Genomic DNA, 21,136 nt, shown 5'->3' with positions numbered 1-21,136 from the left:
GATAGACATGCTAATCGGTGTGAAATATCTCTTTGTGATTTCCCTAGTGGCCAGTGACATTGAGCATCTTTTCCTGATACAGGCCATTTCTTTGAAGAATTTTTTTTTTTTTTTAAATAAGCTCTGTGCCTAACATGGGGCTTGAACTCCTGAGCCCAAGATCAAGAATCGCATCTTCTACCAACTGAGTCAGCCAGGCAACCCAGGATTCCCATTTTTTCAATTGGGGTTTTTTTGTTGTTGAGTTGTAAAGGTCCTCTTGGTTGTCTTTTCACTTTGAAGCAGTTTAAAATTTTGATGAAGTTCAAGTCACCTATTTTAACCTTTTGTTGCTTGTGCTTTAGTGTTAGATCCAAGAAACCGTTGCCTAATTCAGAGTCACAAAGATTAATGCATTTTTTCCTAAGAGTTTCAAAGTTTGAGTGAGGTCTTATATGTAAATCTTTTTTTTTTTTTTTTTTTTTATTAAAAATTTTTTTTTTCAACGTTTATTTATCTTTGGGACAGAGAGAGACAGAACATGAACGGGGGAGGGGCAGAGAGAGAGGGAGACACAGAATCGGAAACAGGCTCCAGTCTCTGAGCTATCAGCCCAGAGCCCGACGCGGGGCTCGAACTCACGGACCACGAGATCGTGACCTGGCTGAAGTCGGACGCTTAACCGACTGCGCCACCCAGGCGCCCCCTTATATGTATATCTTTTAACCACATTTATGTATGGTGTGAGGGTACATACCCAGCTGTCTCAGGATCACTTGAAAAGATTATTTTCATATTGAATGGTCTTGGCACCCTTGTCAAAAATCAGTTGAGCATAAACTTAGTTTTATTTCTGTATTCTCAACTTTATTCCATCAGTCAGTATAAAATGTCTATTCTTACACCAGTACCACTGTCATGGTTGAGTCCCTTGCATTTCCATACAATTTTACAATTATTTTGTCAATTCCTGTAAAAAAAAAAAAAAAAAAAGTAGCTGGGATTTTTTAGGGATTACACAGAATCTGTAGATCTGGGGAGTGTTGCCATCATGATACTTTCAACTCATGAATATGGGAGGTCTTTCCATTTAGGTCTTTTTCCAACAGCGTTTATAGACTTTATGTTCAGCTTTGCTAAATTTTTGATGCTATTATAAATGCAATTTTATTTTCATTGCTATTGTATAGGAATATAAGGGGTTTTTTGAATATTAATCTTGTGTCTTGCAACTGTGATTAAGCCCTTAGCTCTTTTCTATATGTGGATTCCTATAAGCTTTCTATAAGATCATGTCATCTGCAAAGTTTCACTTCTTCCATTCCAATCTGAAAGGCTTTTATTTCTTCTTCTTGCCTAATTGCCCCGGCTACACAATCTCAGGTAAAATGTTGAACAGAATTGGCAACAGGTTACTTGCTTGTCTGGTTCTTGATTGTAGTTTTTATCCTTTCTTCATTAGGTCCTTTAATTAGCTTTTTAAAAAAGGTTTTTGAGGGGCACCTCGGTGGCTCAGTAGCTTAAGCATCTGACTTCGGCTGAGTCATGATCTCATGGTTCATGAATTCAAGCCCCACATTGGGCTCTGTGCTGACAGCTCAGAGACTGAAGCCTGCTTTGGATTCTGTGTCTCCCTCTCTCTGCTCCTCCCCTGCTTGCACCCTCTCTCTCTCAAAAATAAATAAATAAATAAATAAATAAATAAATAAATAAATAAATAAATAAATAAAAATAAAATTAAGAAAAAAAAGAGTTTTGGTAATGCCCTTTTTTCAGGTTGAGGAGTTCCCTTGTATTTCTAGCTTTAGTTCATTAAACGATTTTAATTTTATTTTTTAATGTTTATTTTTGAGAGAGCAAGCATAAGTAGGGGAAGGACAGAGAGAGAGGCACAGAATCTGAAGCAGGCTCCAGGCTCTGAACTGTCAACTCAAACTCAGCCCAATGCAGGGCTTGAACAACCATGAAACATGAGATTATGACCTAAGCAGAAGTTGGATACTTAACCGACTGAGCCACCCAGGTGCCCCTAAAAACTCTTAAAGAGCACCTGGATAGTGGCTCAGTTGATTGTCTGATTCTTGATTTTGACTCAGGTCATGATCTTACAATTAAGAGACTGAGCCCCATGTTGGACTCTGCACTGTGGTGGAAACTACTTAAGATTCTCTCTCCCGCTCCCTCTGCCCTGCTTGCGTGCGCACATGCACTCCCTCTCAAAAAGTAAAAAAAAATCTTTTAAGACTCAGATAGGAAGCATTTAAATATAGGATTCAAATATTGAGTGTAACTGACAAATTTCAATCTATACATGAAAGCAAAATCTAGACGTATATATGATCACCTATGCTTTAAAAAAGCCGAGAAAGGGAGGATTACTTCACAAAGAAGTTACTTAAAAGATACTTTCCCCTTACATACTGATAAAATCCCGGATTTCTAGCTGGGTATCTAGTTTCCCTTTGTAAGAACCACATGCACCAAAGTGCAATTCCAAGAGTGGCCAACCTCATCAAGGGTAAAATCTAGAATTTAGGCATGCTAATAAAGATTCACAGATAATCTTCACCAGAACTTAAAAGTATATAGAACAAAACTGACATTTTTATAATGGATAGGTTTTAATGTAATTTTAGGTCATTCATTTTACAAACATTTATGGAATGCCTACTATGCTTAAGGCATTGTGTTAGATCTTCCCAAAGATGTGGTTTAGTCCTATTAATACAGTTCTTAATGACCTTTTCTTCATGCTTGCTTCAGGGCCTACATCTGGGGCTGAATAAAGGCATATAGTCATAGGGTTGTGGTTTGGCCACCCCTGCTCTACACTCTGGTCTTTTCCAGAGGTGAGCACAGCAATCACTATCTTGATAAGGTGTGTAGCTTAGTAATCACCATTTATACCTGGAGAGAAACAGATTAACTTTTCTTAACAATGATAAATGAATATATTTTTAAAAAATAGATGGTTTAAGTTTACCAAAAAGTGAAGTTTCTATGCTTTCGCTGAAAGCCGTTAAACAAAACAAAAATTGAAACCTAAACCAAATCATAATTAACTTCTAGAAATTAAAAAGTTTAAGTTATAGGTTAGCGAAACTGTGGAAAAGGCTGTATACTGAATAAATAGTATCTACATGCAACCAATTACAAGTCTGTAAATACTCTTGAAGTTATCCAAAGTTCTACAACCTTGTCCAGAAGCACTGACAAATACCAAGGTGCATAATCTGTAAAAAAAAAAAAAAACCAACTATAATTTGATGTTAAATTTAAGGAAATACTGTGAATAACTGAGATATATATATTTGATACATTAGAAACTAACACTGGAGTACTAGTTAATATTCACGTAATTTAATTTTAAGGTCTTTACTTTCAATTAAAATATGTAAATGGAGATTAGATTGTATGACAGAGGAGACAATAAAAATTCTCAAAGACATAACAATACGTTTTCTTGGAATAAAAGCTCAGCAAATGAGAATTTTCATACTGTGCATGGGAATAACTAAAACCTTTATTAGATATGGTTTTCCAATAACAATGTGAAAATTGGAATTATCAATTCAAAGAGCATTGAAGTCTGAAATTTAAAAAAGTAGGCTAGATATTAAGGGATAAAAGGTAAAGGAAGACGAAAATGTTTAATACTATTCAATATATCCCCTCTGTACACAATGTTGCATATATACAACTACTCCATTTTAATTTTATTGATTTTTATATAATAGTGAAATCCCCTTAAGCAACCTAGGGTATACAGATGGTGTCCAACTTGGGGGAAAAAAGTAGAAACACACTTGATTAACAGTTTTCACCCACACATTTTAGACAGACAATTTTTTTTCTTTTTTTGCCAAGATTTTCATAGTAAATTCATAAATATAGGAAATACTTTCACTCCTTCAGTGTTAAAATAGAAAACCACACAGTGCCAACAGTAGTGGCTTAATTATTGGCATACAAGAAAAGCACAACACCAATGGGTTTTCTTCATTACGCATTTTAAATATCAATATGTGCATTTGTTTCATTTTTACAATTATAAATTTCCTAGTCTGTTATAGACAACAGCATTTAATAGTTTTGAATCCATTGAGATGTTGCTTTCAATTTGAAATATTGTGTGTATACATGTATATAAAAAAATAACCCAATGTATGACTCATCTGACAGATGTTCAAGATCAATAAAGGCTTATTTTTGAACATGCAGTTAGGAGAGAGGGAAGCAAGCCAACCTCTCCATGGTCTTTGTTGCTGGCTTGTTTTTGCAGTGGTATCAATAGTGGTTTTTGGAGGGAACCGTGTGCCTTCAGCCTATCTATCTAAGATCAGATACCACAATCAACAAGAGGGGTAGGAGAGATTAGGAGAGGGGGATATGGGCAGGTATTAAATGTTAAATTTTAGAAGTGTGCATTTTGCACTGTTTCCAGGTACAGGATAAAAACAGGCCAATAAGGAAAAAGTTTTATAATTAGGAAAAAACTGCAATCAAATCAAGACATAATAGCCGAATTAAGTTCTTTTAATAGATTGCATATATAGATGTTTAACCATACTCTTTTATCAACTCTTTAAGAGTAGAACTTTATATCCAATTTACATGCTTCAAATATCACCTTTCTTATTTGATACAGTAAGGTCTTGTATCCAAGTATCCACTTGTACACTGAGAGCTTTAAGAAAAAACAGGACACAGAGGGAGTTGCCATTTTTTAGCAGCAATGAAATATCACTAACCCCTTTTAACATACCGAATTCAAGTCACTATCAGAGGTGAGTGCACCACAAAGTCACCAGGTACAAAATTGCTAGTTCATTTTTAAATTAATAACTTGAAATTACCCCTGCCCCCCACCCCATTACATCCCTTCTTTTTATAAACAGCAAACATTTTGCTATTTTATACATAGGCTAGCAGGCTTGTTTCAATATGAAAGTGCTAATTCATTTACAGATTTGTTTTAATCAGTTATGTAGTGCTACAATAAATGTTCAATAATCTACATAGGAACAATCTTTGATGAATGAAAATGATGAAGATTGAATAAGGCTATCGATTACCTTATCTTATTTACATATAAAGAATAGATACCCAATGGTGAGGAAGAGACAGAAATCGGACAAATACTCATAGGTATAAAAATTACATCTACCTTTGAGCTTATACTGTAAATGAGACATTTTAAATAGTCCTGTAGCCCATGCCTATTTTTTCCTCAGAAAAAGAAAAGCTGCCTTCATGACATCCCCTCGTTTCAGATTTCCACAGTGTCACTTGAACTTTCAGTCAGAATCTTACTTTCTTCAAAAAATAAAGAAAATACAGCCCCCAAAGTACCTCCCTCCCCCTCCCCCCTGCTGAAATCCCTCTGGTTTCTTTTTCAGTGCCAAGTTGCATGATCAGGTCCCACCTCCTGGGTTTTTTTGTCCATCTATTGATCAATTAATTTAGAGTAGATAACATGAACCAGTTCTGGAACCGCTACTAGGAGGAACACAAGCTCTTCACTACAATCACACAGCAGGAAACAAAGTGATAATTCAATTCATCCCTGGTGCCGGGCCTCCAAAATTGAAAGAACTTGGCACAACTGGAGCACTGAATTTGTATCCTCCATGCTTCTCAATCATTTTGGATTCTAAAAAAACAAGTACGTGGAAGTTTAATAGAGTATTTGATCTTCTTACTACTTTGAAGAAGAGAAGAAACTGACAGACATTAACAAAAGCTTATTAACCCACTAGTATTAGCTAGGAAGTTCCAAAGTTGTCCTCTTCCCCCTTCTCTTACATAGAAATAAAAGAGGGGTACATTATATGGAGAAGATAAACTCTACTGTTGTATGCTATAGACATTAGCCAACTTTCACTTTCTGATGTTAAAAAAATTTTTTTAATAAACCTTTTTGAGTCAAATACTAAATCAGGATTTAGTCTTCAAAGGGAGTAACAGCCAATGAATCTAGTGTTGGCAAATCCAAATATAAAATACCTTAATAAGAAGCTATGCTTTCTCTATAAGGAGGATACTTCTTTTTATATTAAACTAGTTTGGCTAATGGTATTAAAACCTACAGAAAATTGTTAGGCTATATATTATCTAAAATGTCCTTTTCTAAAATGCATACTGAAATGTTTAAAGATGCTAAGATGTGATGATGTCTGGGATTTCCTTTAATATATTTCTAAGAAAATGCATAGTTTTCATAACCTAAAAACTTGTTTACACTTTTAATAGAACTTTCTACTATCAAGCCATCACCGTAAGCTTGAGCAACTTTATCAAAGCTATTGTATACTGAAAGTAGTCTCCAATTATACTTAAAATCAGTGCACTATGGGTAAAAACAGAATTCATTTCTTCATTCCTTCACATTTCCTTCCTTCAGAATTCCTATCACCTGCAACAATTGTAGCTTTTATATAATTTTAAATCATTTAATATAAAGATTTTAGAGCTCTATCAAGTCATAATTGCATTAAAGAGGGGTTGTGGTCAATTGACATACCATGGGCTGCTCTTCTTTGATCAGCCAGAGTTGCTATATCCTGTAACTGTTTTCTTTGCTCTTCATTAAGACCATGAGTCAAAGCCTGATACCACACAGGATTACGATTTTGTATAGCTATCAAAAAGAAAACAAGGGGAAAAAGGGAAATTATGAGAGGCCTGGTAGTTCCTTTCTATTCTGTTCCTTCTACTTCACCTCCAATACCGACATTCTGATCTACTTTATATTTTCCCAATAATAAATGAAGTTACTTTATTTGTGATAGGGAGGAAAAATTCTGGTTTGGCTTATGCCTCAAAAAAATCTAATCATTCTCATAATTTACATCTCTAAGCAAATAAAGAATCAGAACTGAAACCAGGTCTTATATAATTAAGTAATAGAGTAGGGAAACTTTACAAGTATCTCAACCATTTAAAAGATTCAGAGTTAGGGGTGCCTGGGGGCTCAGTTGGCTGAGTGTCTAACTTCGGCTCAGGTCATGATCTCACAGTTCATGGGTTTGAGCACCACATTGGGCTCTGTGCTATCAGCTCAGAGCTTGGAGCCTGCTTCAGATTCTGTGTCTGCTTCTCTCTCTGCTCTTCCCCTACTCATGCTCTGTCTCTCTCAAAAATAAATGAACATTAAAAAATAATAATAAAATAAAAGATTCAGAGTTAAAAGCAACTTGAAAATGATCAACTTGAAAAGCTATTGTGTTTCGGTAACCTTGTATCAAAAATGCTTTGTCATGGGATTGGAAGAGTAATGCCTTGGTTATCAGAAAACTTATTCTACATCAAAGTTCTCATAATATATAGAACTGACAGTCAACATAGTTGTTAACTGTGGAGAAAAGGGTGTTTCAAATATAGTGCCAATTTGAATTTCTTAAGCTGGATGGAACACTGATGTTATATTTTGTTGAAGTCCAAGTAAAAGATGGTAAAGCCACGTACAATGTGCTACAGGAAAAAAGAAAAGGGATTCTAAGACCACTAATGTTAAAAATGGTCAAATTCTCCAAAGTTCATTATGGTTTTGGCCAGGAAAAAAAAAGATACACAAATACTCTGGAAAATGCTGAAAGGCTAGGAATCAGAAGTGGGAAAGAGGAACTGTCATTGTATAAACTTTGAACTACACCATTTTCTTATAATGTGCATGTTTCAGCGTGACAATCTAAATAAAAGTAAAATAATAAAATGAGGCAATACTCTGGAACTCTATGGTAACAGTAGAAGTAACTTTGTATACTTTAGCTACCAATCCTTAAATCATATTCTAGTTTGGGTTTGATATACCTAAATCCCTTCTTTAAGTGACAGACACAAACAAGAACAGATGGATTCAGGAAAATGGATCATACAGACCTAGCTGAGTTACATATAAAAGTTGACTTACTTTGAAATATAGCTTTAAATATCTGATACTCATCAACAGGGTTATCTTCATCATCAATGATTGTGGAATAGCCTTCCAGAGCAGTCTCCTCAGCATCATCCTCTTCCCAGTCTTCATCATCTCCATCCTCCCCTGCTTGCTTAGCCAAAATCTCCAAATATTCTTGCCCATCTTCATCAATATCATCTTCATCACTCCCCAGTTCCTCTACCACAGAGTCATAAATAGGTGCGTTTGTTAACAGTATTCTGTTACTCAACAAAGTGACAGTGACCACAGTCAATAAATTACAAATCACAATTGAATAAATTCAAGTTTCAGGAAGTAGCGTTTAAATACTCAGCAACAGGGGCACTTGGTTAGGTGTCCAAATCTTGATTTTGGCTCATGATCTCATGGTTTGTGAGACCAAGCCCTGTGTCAGGCTCTGTGCTGACAGTGCAGAACTTGCTTGAGATTCTCTCTCTCTGCCCTTTCCCTGCTCACATGCATGCTCTCTCAAAATAATGAAACAAATTATATATATATGTATATATATAAAATCAGCAATAGAATAAAAAATGTCTTTTTTAAAAATTTTATTTATTTATTTATTTTTAATGTTAATTTATTTTTGAAACAGAGAGAGACAGAGCATGAATGGGGGAGGGTCAGAGAGAGAGGGAGACATAGAATCCGAAGCAGGCTCCAGGCTCTGAGCTGTCAGCACAGAGCCCGACGTGGGGCTCAAACTCACGGACTGTGAGATCATGACCTGAGCTGAAGTCGGATGCTTAACCGAATGAGCCACCCAGGCGCCCCTAGAATAAAAAATTTCTCATAGAAATCCCAAGAAACCCAACCACAATTCTTAATACTAGAGGTCTGAAAAAGGATTACATAATATGAGATTCAGCACTTATTGTTCTCCAGAACTTATGGTATATACCAAACCAAATACCAATAAAAAAAATTACAGTTTATGTTATATCCATAGAGTAGCTTTTGGGAGTTTTTTTTTTTTTTAAACCATTACCCAACTTTCTACCAATTTATACTCTTATAGTCTAGTGTTCTACAGATGAAATGTATTAGCCAACATCTAATTGACTTAATTTTATAGCGTAGTATACTTAGGTGTTAGCGCTAACAGACGATAGATGTTTGCCCACACTAAAAACCATAAATGCCTAGAAGTGCTTTACATGTTGGAGATCTATCCAAAGTTCCTGCCTTCATACACCTTACTCTATTTGGAAGATAAGGCAGTCTTTCTATGAATGAATGAACATGAAAGCATTTGGCTATGATCCATATTTCTTTAGGAGACAGGCTAAAAAACAAGTCCAATGATATTTCAAAGTCGGTAAGTCTGGCTTCCTGCACCACAAATTCCTTACCGGTTTCATCATCATCTTCAGCTTCATCATCATCATCACTGTCATTTTCGTGTTCTGCATGGCAAGCATATGCTCTTTTTAATCCATTAAATAAAAGGATAAAAGCTGGCAAAATCTGTCCAGAAACCTGATTTAAAACTTGTGGTATTTGTTCCATATCAATAAGAGCACACAGGCCCAGAACACACATCTTTCTGTCATGAAGCCTAAAAATATAAACAAAATATTTTCTTTTTTTTAATAAGCAGAGTTTCTCACCAAGTTAAATAAACAAAGATCCAATGTATGTCACTTACCCCAAGAAACAATCAACATCATTAAGCCACTGTGTAATAAAATGATTTGTAACTGGTTCAACATTATTAGGGAAACGAAGATTTTCTAAGGTGTTCAGAAGGAGATGTGGATTATAATACAAAGCTGCAATGGCAACTTGCAGGCACATTGTCCGAAGTTCACTTGTCTTCACCTCTCTTGTCAGTCTCTCTAAAGCTGCTTCCACAAATAAGGGAATGCACTATAAAGAGCAAAATATTCCAAAACTGTTAATAGTAATCTAACCATCCTACCCATATTAACTTGTTGCCTCAACCAACTTCTTTTTATCCCCATTGGATGACCCAATAGTTTATATTGTTGAGGGATTCACTGAGAAATCTAACTTTAGAGAAGACAAATCTTCACTGAGCCTCACCACAATAGACAGGTGGATTCACAATATTCTTACTAATAACCTTATTGTAGTAATCACTCCACAATATATGTGTATCAATTCATCATATTACACACCTTAAACTTATATGACATTATATTTGAATTATATCAATAGAGCTGGAAAAAAAACTCCTACTGAAACTGACCATGGAAATTTAACAACTAAATCTTTCTTACTGCGAAGTAATAATGTGGCAAACAATACTCCCACAGCATGCTATAAAAAAAAAAATCTCACTCTGCATGATAACAAGTAGCCATAAAACTTGTCATATTTTCAGACATACTAAACATATGATTGTTATATATTAACTTTAAGCCAACAATTAAAAAAATGTTATCTATAGTGTCATAATAAATAATAACATACAAAATATACAAAAAATACCCCAAAAGAAAAAAACTGGAGGGGAAGATTATCTCTCTGAAGCCTCAAATAGGAAACATTAATCATTGCCTCACTGACCTGGTCAATGCCACGCCCTTTGCACTGTAGAATGATGACCTCTAACAATTTTGCTGCATGACACTCTGCATCTTCTCCTGCAACTCCTGTAAGAACCTGATCAATACAGAATATAAAACTGCAATGAGGCATCATGAAACCTTTAAATCAAGGAATTTCTCTGTCCCCTGTCTAGTCTCTGGAGTTTTTCTTAAGATATTCTAATTCATATATATGATTGCAATATTTATTACACAGACTATAATCTAAAACAACAGTGAGGATTTGGGAATTACTGGTTGGTCTTATTTCAGCACTCTTACCTCCTGGTCTAATCAAATCACTTCCCCTATAGTGTCATTCTGGATTACTGCATGTTGAAAACTACTATCTTCTCATACAACCCTGGTAGCTAAAGCACCATACCTTTCTTAAGGATATCTGGCTCTTATGTAAAGTGAAAATAAAAAAAGAAAGAAAGAAATAATAAATTTTAAGAAACTAACATTGCTAGGAAAGCCTTTTCTCTACATAAATCTCACAAAATAAAAAATAGTGTCACTGAAGTGAGAGAGAAGAAAAGGCAGCCTGTTGATGGCAAATGCTGTTCCCAGACAAGAAATTTTTGGACTTGTGCTAGTTAGCGTTAGAGGACTCGAAGTGTTAAGGATAACTTCTGGAAAAGGCAAATAAATGGTATGGATATCAATATTCCCAGAGTAGTAACATAAACTGTGTAACTGGCAATAAATAATAATATACCAGATAATGATTTTGTGATGAAATGTTCAAAAAGAAAAGGATCAACGAGACAAGCCCATCTAAAAAATGCCATAGAACAAAATCATTTTTTTAAATGCTTGGTATTAAACACCCTGCTGCCTCTCAACACTGATAGAACTGCAAATGCTACTCAATTATATTGACTGATAATGAAGGACCCCAATTCAAAGATTTTATTCCCTACCTTCTGTTTAAGAAAAACATTATATAAAACTAACTAACTGGGGTGCCTGGGTGGCTCAGTCCATTAAATGTCCAACTTCTGATTTTGGCTCAGGCCGTGATCTCACCGTTTGTGGGTTCAAGCCCTGAATCGGTTTCTGTGCTTGGGATTCTCTCTTTCTCTCTCTCTCTGCTCCTCCCCAACTCATGCTCTCTCTCTCTCAAAAATTAATAAACATAAAAAAAAAGTTACATTCACCATACACTTACTTGTGATTTTCCAAGAAATGGCACAGTACTATTTGACTTTCATTTTAAATAAATCCTTGACTTTTTTTTTTTTTTTTTCAACGTTTATTTATTTTTGGGACAGAGAGAGACAGAGCATGAACGGGGGAGGGTCAGAGAGAGAGGGAGACACAGAATCGGAAACAGGCTCCAGGCTCTGAGCCATCAGCCCAGAGCTTGACGCGGGGCTCGAACTCACGGACCGCGAGATCGTGACCTGGCTGAAGTCGGACGCTTAACCGACTGCGCCACCCAGGTGCCCCAATCCTTGACTTTTGCTTTGGATTCTGTGTCTCCCTCTCTCTCTGCCCTTCCCCTGCCCACACTGTCTCTCTCTGTCTCTCTCTCTCACTCACTCAAAAATAAACAAACATTAAAAAAAAAAAATCCTTGGCTTTTACAATCTTGCTATTTACTAAATAACTTCCATATAGTCTCCATAAACCTGTAACCTCCAAGAATTTTCTGTATAATAAACACTTCTAACTATTCCTGATCCTTTCAAGTATCTCTCAAATCAGTTGATTCTTTCCTTCTTTTGAATCAAAGCCTAGCAAAGAACTAGGCTAAGGTAAGTAAGTTCCAGGCACTCTAAAATTCAAAAAAATTTGTAACTCCAATTAAATGTCAGGGCAGACAGAAGACAAACACTTGTCAAAGCCATTACTGTGGCATCTAGAACCCAGTCTTTTTTAGTTTATAGCTTTTAAAGCCCTTATTCTGTCAGCCCCATATATTTGCCATAATGTATCATGTATCTTCATTCTTCACAATTGCATACTTTTTGTACTACCAGCCTGATGAAATATATCCTTACATTTAGTAAAAATGACCTACCTTTTTACACATACTATATATCATTTCAAGATACTTGGTATCCGACAGAAGTGTGTCTGTATCAACTGTTACGTAATTATGAAGCAGAGGCATCATATCTGTATTAATAAAAAGCATAAAAACATTAAAAATGAATTAAACCAAAAAATTAATAAAATTTAAATATCTTTACTAATATAAATGCTTTGTTTCTGAAAAAATCTTAGAAAAAGAAAGCAAATATGAAACTGTGTGGTCCCTTATAGTTGATCTGTATTATGCAAAGATGATTATTATACAAAAAAGACTAATAGGGGGCAGGAAGGTGAGAATATGTGTTAAAGAAAACAAACCTAAAAGGATAACTAAATCAAATATAAAATGGGTATCAATGTTATCGTCCTTGAGCATTAACTGCTAGTGATAACATCTAAACAATGGAGCACTTATAATACTCAAAAGCATATGTTTAAGTTATATACTAAAAATGAATCAAATTGGGGGAAATCCTCAGTATTTCTACTGAGTTACTGACTTGACTTACCTGTAAAGTAATCAAACCCATCTTGCTGAAAAACCTCAAATACCAAAGGTAGTAGCTGCCACATTTGTGGAGATACTTGTTGACAAGTCAAACTATGTGCTAAAGAGAAGATCTCCTCATAGAATTCTAAAAGAGAGTATGGAGTCATTAGGACAACACTTGCTGATGTAAAAAAGCAGCAAATTTTAAACACAGAGGTATATACCTAAGACATGCTGTTGTAAAACAGTTCCAATGACCTGTAAGCAGATGCCCTCAAGCTGCTGGGTTATCTGAAAGAGGAGAAAACAAATTGTATGTAACTGTCCCACACCACTGAATAAATTATTAAATAACATAAATGTAATTCACTGCTTATTGAAATATATAGTATTTTAAGAAATCATTTTAAATCTTTGCTTTGAAGTGACTCATAAAATTGTGGGTCAATAAGGAATTTAAATTTAATGAAATACCATTGTGATGAAACAAACAAAAGCAATAATGTGTAGTTTACCTAAAAAAGAAAACATAATATCCTAGGAAAATGTAAGTAATTATGAAAATAAAGGAGCCACATCATTTTGCAAATAGATTACAGACCTTTTTGTGTTTATATACAGATTATCGCAGTCCAGACATCACTGTCAGTGGCTTACAGCAAAATTATTTGAAAGAAGGCATTATTTCTACCACTCCAATGCTTAAGTCACCTCTATTTATGTAATTACAGTAGATATAGTGAACCATGCCCCAAGCCATTTGAGAAAGACTGAAAATACAAATTGCTCTTTAATTGTCATTATTGTCCTCAATCAGATCCCAAATCCCTGGAAGGCATCAGAATGTTTAAAAAGTGGGGAGACGAGACAATAAAATTTACTAATTGGGTATAGAACCAGGACATCCATTTCAAATACATATACTTACAACATTTTCAACTCTTCAAATATATAGTGAAAACTGATTTGTTAACCATAAGGCAGCTACAGAATTCCTCATGGCTTCTACCTATTTCCAATTATAATATAGAATATAAATAGCTTACAAAAAATTTCATATTGCAAAAGGCAATTCACAGATAACCTGAAAACATGATTTATGCATATAAATATCTGCACTGGAAATCTAAACACCAAATTCAGGACACTGGTTATTTCCAAGGGAAAGAAGTAGGGAAATAAGATTGCGAAGTGGTACCCCAAGGGCCTCAATTACATCTATCTGAAATTGCTTTTCTTATTAGAAATAAAGTTTAAAGGATATCCTACGAAATTTTAAAATCTAATATACTTAGGTGGTGGTTAAAGGGTATTACTGGTTTTGTTTTTCTCTGTTCTTTATCCTTTATGTTTTAAATTATTTCATTTTTATTTTTTTTTAATGTTTATTTAATTTGAGGGGCATGCCTGGGTGGCTCAGTCAGTTAAATATTCGACTCTTGATTTTGGTTCAGGTCATGATCTCACAGTTCATGGGTTTGATGCCCACATTGGGCTCTGCACTGACAGTGCGGAGCCTTTTTGGGATCTTCTCTCTACCTCCCCCACTTGCTCTCTCAAAAATAAATAAATAAACTTTAAAAATATATGAAGTTTATTTAATTTGAGAGAGTACGCATGTGAGCTGGGCAGGGACAAAGAGTCAAGAGTCAGGAGTTGGGACGCTTAACTGACTGAGCCACTCAGGTGCCCCAAATTATTTCATTAGAAAAAAATTCATGATTACAATTCTCTTTCCAAAAGACAACTGTAAAAGAAGAAAACTAGAAAGATGATGGTTAATGGTAGCACAACAATGTGTGCTTAAAACCACTGAACTACATACTTAAAAATGGCTAAGATGGTAAATTTTATGTTATGTGTAGTATATCATAATTAAGAAACAAAAGCAGTAGTACAGTTGAAGAATGGCTCTAAATTCCCTAAAACCTGAATCAAAACCTTGTAACACTGGATCATTTTCTTACCTCTTTATGATCTTCAACTACACTAAGAAGTGTGTCAATAGTATTCAGGATTCCCATAGCAGTAACTGCTTTGTCATCACTTCCTTCTTCATCTGGCCCAGTCTGGATTACCTGATTAAATGTCATTGCCTAGGTTCAAAAGAATATAATTTAGGCTTACCATTAAAGCAGTATAAACACATTTTGGTCTGAAACTTCATTTTTAAAATGTTCTCACTGGGACAGAAAAACCAATCAATATCACCAAACTGGTTAATAATAATTAAGAGCCTGGCTCTACAATCAAACAAATGGCTCTGCCATTGAGTAGGTGATCTTAAAGTCACTTGACCCGTTAGTCCTAACACCTCATTTGAGAAATTTATGATAGAGAACTGTGAGGATTAAAAGAGGCAAGGCACAGAAAGTGCTTAATATTATGAATATTTTTATTAATTTTACTGGCTAACATTCAACAATGCCCAGATACAGGTATATTAACCAAGGTTTTTTGTTATAAAATTCAATCATTTTCAAAGAAACTTCTGAGAAGTAAAGGGTGGAGTCATAGCTAATAATGCACAGGGTGCCTAGGGGACACAGTCTGTTGAATGTCTGACTTTTCTTTTTATTAATGTTTATTTACTTTTGAAAGAGAGAGAGCACGCGCGCACCATGCACATGTGCGTGGGAGGGGCAGAGAGAGAGAGGGCACGCGCGCACCATGCACATGTGCGTGGGAGGGGCAGAGAGAGAGGGAGATAGAATCCCAAGCAGGCTCCATGTTGTCAGCACAGAGCCCGACCCAGGGCTTGAACCCACGAACCATGAGATTATGACCTGAGCTGAAATCAAGAGTTGGACACCTAATCAACTGAGCCACCCAGGCACCCCGAGTGTCTGACTCTTGATTTCTTTTTGGCTGAGGTCATGAGTCCAGGGTCATGGGATTGAGTCCACGCTCAACGTGTAGCCTGCTTGGCATGGTCTCTCTCCCTCTGCCCCTCTTCCCCACTCACACTCTCAATCTCCAAAATATTTTTAAAAGGGGGGAGGGGTGTGCCTGGGTGGTTCAGTTAGTTGAGTGTCCGATTGTTGGTTTTGGCTCAGGTCATGATCTCACAGCTCTGTGGGTTCAAGCTCCATGGTATTCAAGTACTGCACTGCCAGCGCAGAGCCTGCTGGAGATTCTCTCTCTCCCTCTCTCTAACTCATGCTCTCTCTCTCTCAAAATAAATACACTTGAAAAAAAAAAAAAAAGAAAAACACCCCCCCCCCCGCCCCCCACCCCAGTGTGTTGTGGAGGTGTACACTTGAAGGGTGAATCCCAGATCCACCGTTCTAGCTTTGGCAAGTTACTTAACCTTTTCATAGTTCACACTTTCTCTCAGTTAGGAATATTCCTGGGGCGCCTGGGTGGATCAGTTGGTTAAGAACAGATTCTTGATCTCAGCTCAGGTCATGATCTCATGGTTCATGGGTTCAAGCCCCATGTCGGGTTCTGCACTGACACCGCAGAGCCTGCTTGGGATTCTCTCTCCTTCTCTCTCTGTCCCTACCCTGCTTGCAGTCTCTTTCTCACAATAAACTTAAAAAAAAAAAAAAAAAAAAAGGAATATTCTTCACATAGGACTGTGAAAGTACTAAATGAGCCTAAATATGTCAGAAGCTTAGAACACTACCTGATACACAGTACACTCTGAAAATATTTGTTGTAAGTAATGAATAAGTGATTGGTTCAAAAAAACATACCAAATGCTGTGTCATTTCTACTGCAATAGGAGTAACTTCTTCACTATACTCGCAGATCATTTTCTGAATTACATTGGTAAGATCATCATTTTCTGTTTCTCTTATAATATGAAGAAGAGCCTGCATTACAGGTCTGATGAATGGCGTGATATATTCTTTAGCTGTGAGAAAAAAAATTGGAAACAAAACTCCTTAAAACCTTATATATATCAAAGAATAAACATAGGCACCTTCACAAGGTATCAAGTTCCTAAGATGCCTTGTACAATTATGTATAAAAACACTGTATTATTTTTGAGATAAAATCCTTTACCCTTTTCTTGATTGCTGATCAACACTTGAAGTGCAATGGCAGCTTCCACTTTCACAGGCATTTCCCTATCATCTATCAGACATCTTCGAGTCAGCTCTAAGGCCGTTTGCAGATTCTGGTCACTTTTGAACTTCACTTCACAAAAGTAGTGAAGGACCCAGCAAGCCTTTTTAAAAAAATGCAATGAGTTACTATAGATATCCTATATTAAATTGCCACAAGCTACAGTACCTCTATTCCCAAAGTTTTTTGTGTGGGAATCTGGAGGCTGGCCAGTGGTAGAGATGTCCAAAGAGACAACACTAGACCAGTACTATGATCCCAACTTACTCTTTGGCTGCATGATGTTTGTGTGGATAGCAAGATCTGAATGCAAAACACAGGCAGACACTGCTATCAGACACAGATGAAAACTATGCACACATTATATCAGCCATTTAAATACTTACATGAAACAGAAGTCTAACATGAAATATGGCTTTTAAGGTGAGCATTAAAAAGTTTCCACATAAAAGTCCACATAAGCAGTTATTCATTACAAGACAAAAATGTATAAATTAATACAGCTTTAACACATACCCTCGCTCTCATATAGCCTAGTTCACTGCTGAAGAGAGGGAATACGTGATTCTGCAACATGTATTCCATCTGATCTTTGTAGATCTTTTTCTGTCAATATAAACAACAATTATTTTTGAAAGAATTCCAAATGTAATCATCTTAAATACCAAATAAATACACTAATGTTAAAAATCACTACTGATGTCAAACCATACATTTATTCTGATTCTTTGTACCTCAGTATCAATATCTAATTTTCTCATTCTCAAACGTAACCATCAAAAAACACAGAATACCTTTTCTTTCATCTTTTTACCTCATTTACTTAGAAAACAATTACACCAAATCTTAACAGTAATTATGTTTGAAGGATGGAAGTGTGGTTAATTTTATCCCTTGCCTTATAATAAATCACAATGAAAAAAACCTCTCTGGAAAAGTTCTAACGGAATATAACATACACTGAGAAAAGACCTTGCTTTCAAGGTAATCTGGACATCTAAAAAGACTCTCATTAGTCTTAAAGTAGGGTCTTTTCTAAGTGGTAACAAGCTTTTAAGAGTTCCTGGAATTGCATATTACATCAACATTAAAAACTAATAAACACTTCAAGAACTGAAGACTAAGACATGGGAACTAAATGCAATGTGGGATCCTGGACTGGTCATGGACCAGAAAAAAGGACATTAGAGGGAATTCTTGCAAAACATGAAAGGGGTCTGTAAGATTAGTGAATAGTATCCCAGCAACATTAATTTCCTGGTTGTGAGAATTGTGGATGGTTATCTAAGATGGTAGGTAACATTAGGGGAAGAGTAATGAGAACTATTTTTGCAATTTTTCTGTGAGTCTAAAATTACCTAAAAATAAAAAGACAGAAAAATCTGAACTTGCCAAGATCACTCACTCAAGATTCCCAGCCTTCCATACAACAAATAACCATTGTCTTTAATTTATAAACTAACAGAAGGATGGATAGACAGATATAGAAAAGCTGAAAAATACACAAAATATACCTACAAATGGTGACATGGAACAAGGTTCCTGGGAGTTGGATGATTCTGTGACTAAATATTTACTTGAACTTTGTTATCATTTATTAGCTTTTAAGCAAAAACAAATTTCAAATTTATGAAGCCAGACACAATGTATACAATTAAGCTGAGGTTCTTTAACATAAATCTAACCCAGGGTCATTATTTACTAGAAAATTTATGTCACAAAAAGCATGATGTTCCTAAGTTGCAAATGGATACATTCATGTTTATAAATTTCCTTAAAAGATAAATTTTTCAAAGAGAAAACCCCACTATTTTACAATTACCTTGCAATATGAAAATAACTCCTACAAAAAGAAGTATCTTCAGCATAAGCAGCAAAAGAAAATATTAACTGGACATAATTTCAAAATCATATTAAAACTTGCACTTCAAAGGGCATCAAGTAAAATAACCCACAAAATGGCAGAAATACCTGCAAATCATTATAAAAACCATCTAGTATTTAGAATATACAAAGAACTCTTAATAATTCAACAATGAAAAGACAATCCAGTTAAAAGTAGGTGAAGAATTTGAAAATATCTCCAAAGAAGATAAACAATGGCCAACAAGTACATCAAAAAAGATTCTCAATGTTGTTAGTCATCAGGGAAATGGAAATCAAAACCACAATGAAATATCATTTGACACCAACTAGGATGGCTATAATAAAAAAGATTGCTAAGAATCAGTGAGGACATAGAAACTGGAACCCTCATACATGGCTGATAAAAATATAAAATGATACACCACTTCAGAAAACAGTCTGGCACTTTCTGAAAATATGACAGCAATTTGAATCCTAGGTATGTATTACCCAAGAGAAGTAAAAATATTACATGCACACAAAAACGTGTATATAAATGATCACAGCTTCAAATGGAAACAATACAAATGTCCGTCCATTGATGAATGGATAAATACAATGTGGTATATCAATACAATGTAACATTATTTGGCAACAAAAAGGAATGAAGTACTGACACGGGCCACAATATGAACTTTGAAAATATTGTGCTAACTGAAAAAGCCCTACTCCTAATGGAGCACATTCCCTTTACATGAAATGTCCAAAATAGGTAAACCTGTACAGAAGACAAAAAGTAGATTAGGGGTAGCCTAGGGCTGAAAGCTCTGGAAAAAAATGGAATGTAACTGCTAACACTTTTGGGGATGATGGTTATACAACTCTGTGAATAAAACCCACTGAATTATACACTCTAATGGGTGAACATTATGGTATGTGAATTGTATCTCAATAAAACTGTTAATACATCACTTGCACACAAAAGAAATACCTTGAGAAGTATTTCAGCTAAAGATCCAATCATATGCAGGGCTCCATCTTTTTTTCGAGGATCAGCATTCGGTTCTGTAAGAATCTGATAGCAAAATCCCATTGTCTTTTGCAGTACCTAGATTAAAAAAGAAAAGTAATACTTAAGTGATTTCCAAACAGTCCTTAACAAAAACAAAAAGACAAAATGACTTACATGGCTAACATTAAAAGCTGAGCATACACCTGAACAAATTTTAAATATTAAAGCAAAAGTTACCTAAACAACCTACCTCTTTCCTCTTGCTACAAGCTGTGAACAAAAGTGTTTGGGCAGCGGTAGTAGGAGAAATGAAGTCTTCAAACACATCTAAAGAATAAATTTAAAATTAATACGAAACCCAGTAATTTAAATTTCTTCAACAAACATTTTCACAAAATTTACAAATGATGCTCTGTAAAAAACAGACCTTAAAAGGTGTCAGATGGGTATTCTGATAAGTTTATTCTAAATGCTAACTTTTAAGTCCCTTGAAGTTTGCTACAACAGTACCTCTGCAGAAATAAGCACTGCCTTTCAAATCGCTCTCATTTTGTATCTCCTTTATCTCCAAGATGAGGGTGGCAAACTATGGCCCTGGACCAAATCCAGGCCATCAACTGTCTTTCTACTGCCCATAAGATAAGAATTGTTTTTCACATTCTTAAATGGTTGAAAATCAATAAAAATAAGATTCTGTGATATAAGTAAATAAAAAAGTTGTCTAAATCTACATGTAAGGTATGAAAATGAACCCAGATTCCTACATAATTTTGCAACAGCTTAATTTCATGTCTTTTCTGTACAAATTAAAATGTTAATCCATCAATTTCTCCTAGTGATTATTTTCTTTAATACAAAACACTACAGGGGCGCCTGGGTGGCGCAGTCGGTTGGGCGTCCGACTTCAGCCAGGTCACAATCTCGCGGTCCGTGAGTTCGAGCCCCACGTCGGGCTCTGGGCTGATGGCTCAGAGCCTGGAGCCTGTTTCCGATTCTGTGTCTCCCTCTCTCTCTGCCCCTCCCCCGTTCATGCTCTGTCTCTCTCTGTCCCAAAAATAAATAAACGTTGAAAAAAAAAAAATTTAATATAAAACACTACAAATGTGAGAATTTCCACAATATGGTCACAAAAGAATAATCTGCAAATACAAAAGATTTTGGTAGGAAGAAGAACTAATACTCAACATGAGCCAAATTACAAT

At 35.5% G+C, this 21,136-nt stretch overlaps 1 protein-coding gene and 1 non-coding gene across 2 annotated transcripts in view; both read right to left on the bottom strand.

The window, feature by feature from the left end:
* Positions 1 to 3,480: 3,480 nt before the first annotated feature.
* The window catches only part of IPO7 (importin 7), a 47,630-nt gene continuing 29,974 nt past the window's right edge, over positions 3,481 to 21,136 (bottom strand). Inside the window, exons 11-25 of the mRNA XM_045484452.1 lie at positions 20,185 to 20,261; positions 19,914 to 20,030; positions 17,594 to 17,683; positions 17,015 to 17,180; positions 16,702 to 16,862; positions 14,971 to 15,099; positions 13,228 to 13,294; positions 13,023 to 13,148; positions 12,500 to 12,597; positions 10,451 to 10,546; positions 9,567 to 9,787; positions 9,271 to 9,476; positions 7,892 to 8,098; positions 6,503 to 6,619; positions 3,481 to 5,632 (exon numbers count right to left, since the gene is read on the bottom strand). Coding sequence (XP_045340408.1) covers positions 5,535 to 5,632; positions 6,503 to 6,619; positions 7,892 to 8,098; positions 9,271 to 9,476; positions 9,567 to 9,787; positions 10,451 to 10,546; positions 12,500 to 12,597; positions 13,023 to 13,148; positions 13,228 to 13,294; positions 14,971 to 15,099; positions 16,702 to 16,862; positions 17,015 to 17,180; positions 17,594 to 17,683; positions 19,914 to 20,030; positions 20,185 to 20,261 — 1,976 coding nt within the window. The 3' untranslated portion in view covers positions 3,481 to 5,534. The remainder of the gene's footprint in view (positions 5,633 to 6,502; positions 6,620 to 7,891; positions 8,099 to 9,270; positions 9,477 to 9,566; positions 9,788 to 10,450; positions 10,547 to 12,499; positions 12,598 to 13,022; positions 13,149 to 13,227; positions 13,295 to 14,970; positions 15,100 to 16,701; positions 16,863 to 17,014; positions 17,181 to 17,593; positions 17,684 to 19,913; positions 20,031 to 20,184; positions 20,262 to 21,136) is intronic.
* Positions 17,262 to 17,445, bottom strand: LOC123602813. The gene has a single exon (XR_006714581.1). It is a non-coding gene; the product is annotated as a small nucleolar RNA SNORA23 (small nucleolar RNA).

Source organism: Leopardus geoffroyi, chromosome D1 (genome assembly GCF_018350155.1).
Source record: "Leopardus geoffroyi isolate Oge1 chromosome D1, O.geoffroyi_Oge1_pat1.0, whole genome shotgun sequence".
In the NCBI taxonomy this organism is placed as follows: domain Eukaryota; kingdom Metazoa; phylum Chordata; class Mammalia; order Carnivora; family Felidae; genus Leopardus; species Leopardus geoffroyi.
Note: the sequence above shows the minus strand (reverse complement) of the source record. Positions and strands in the feature narration are given on the sequence as shown.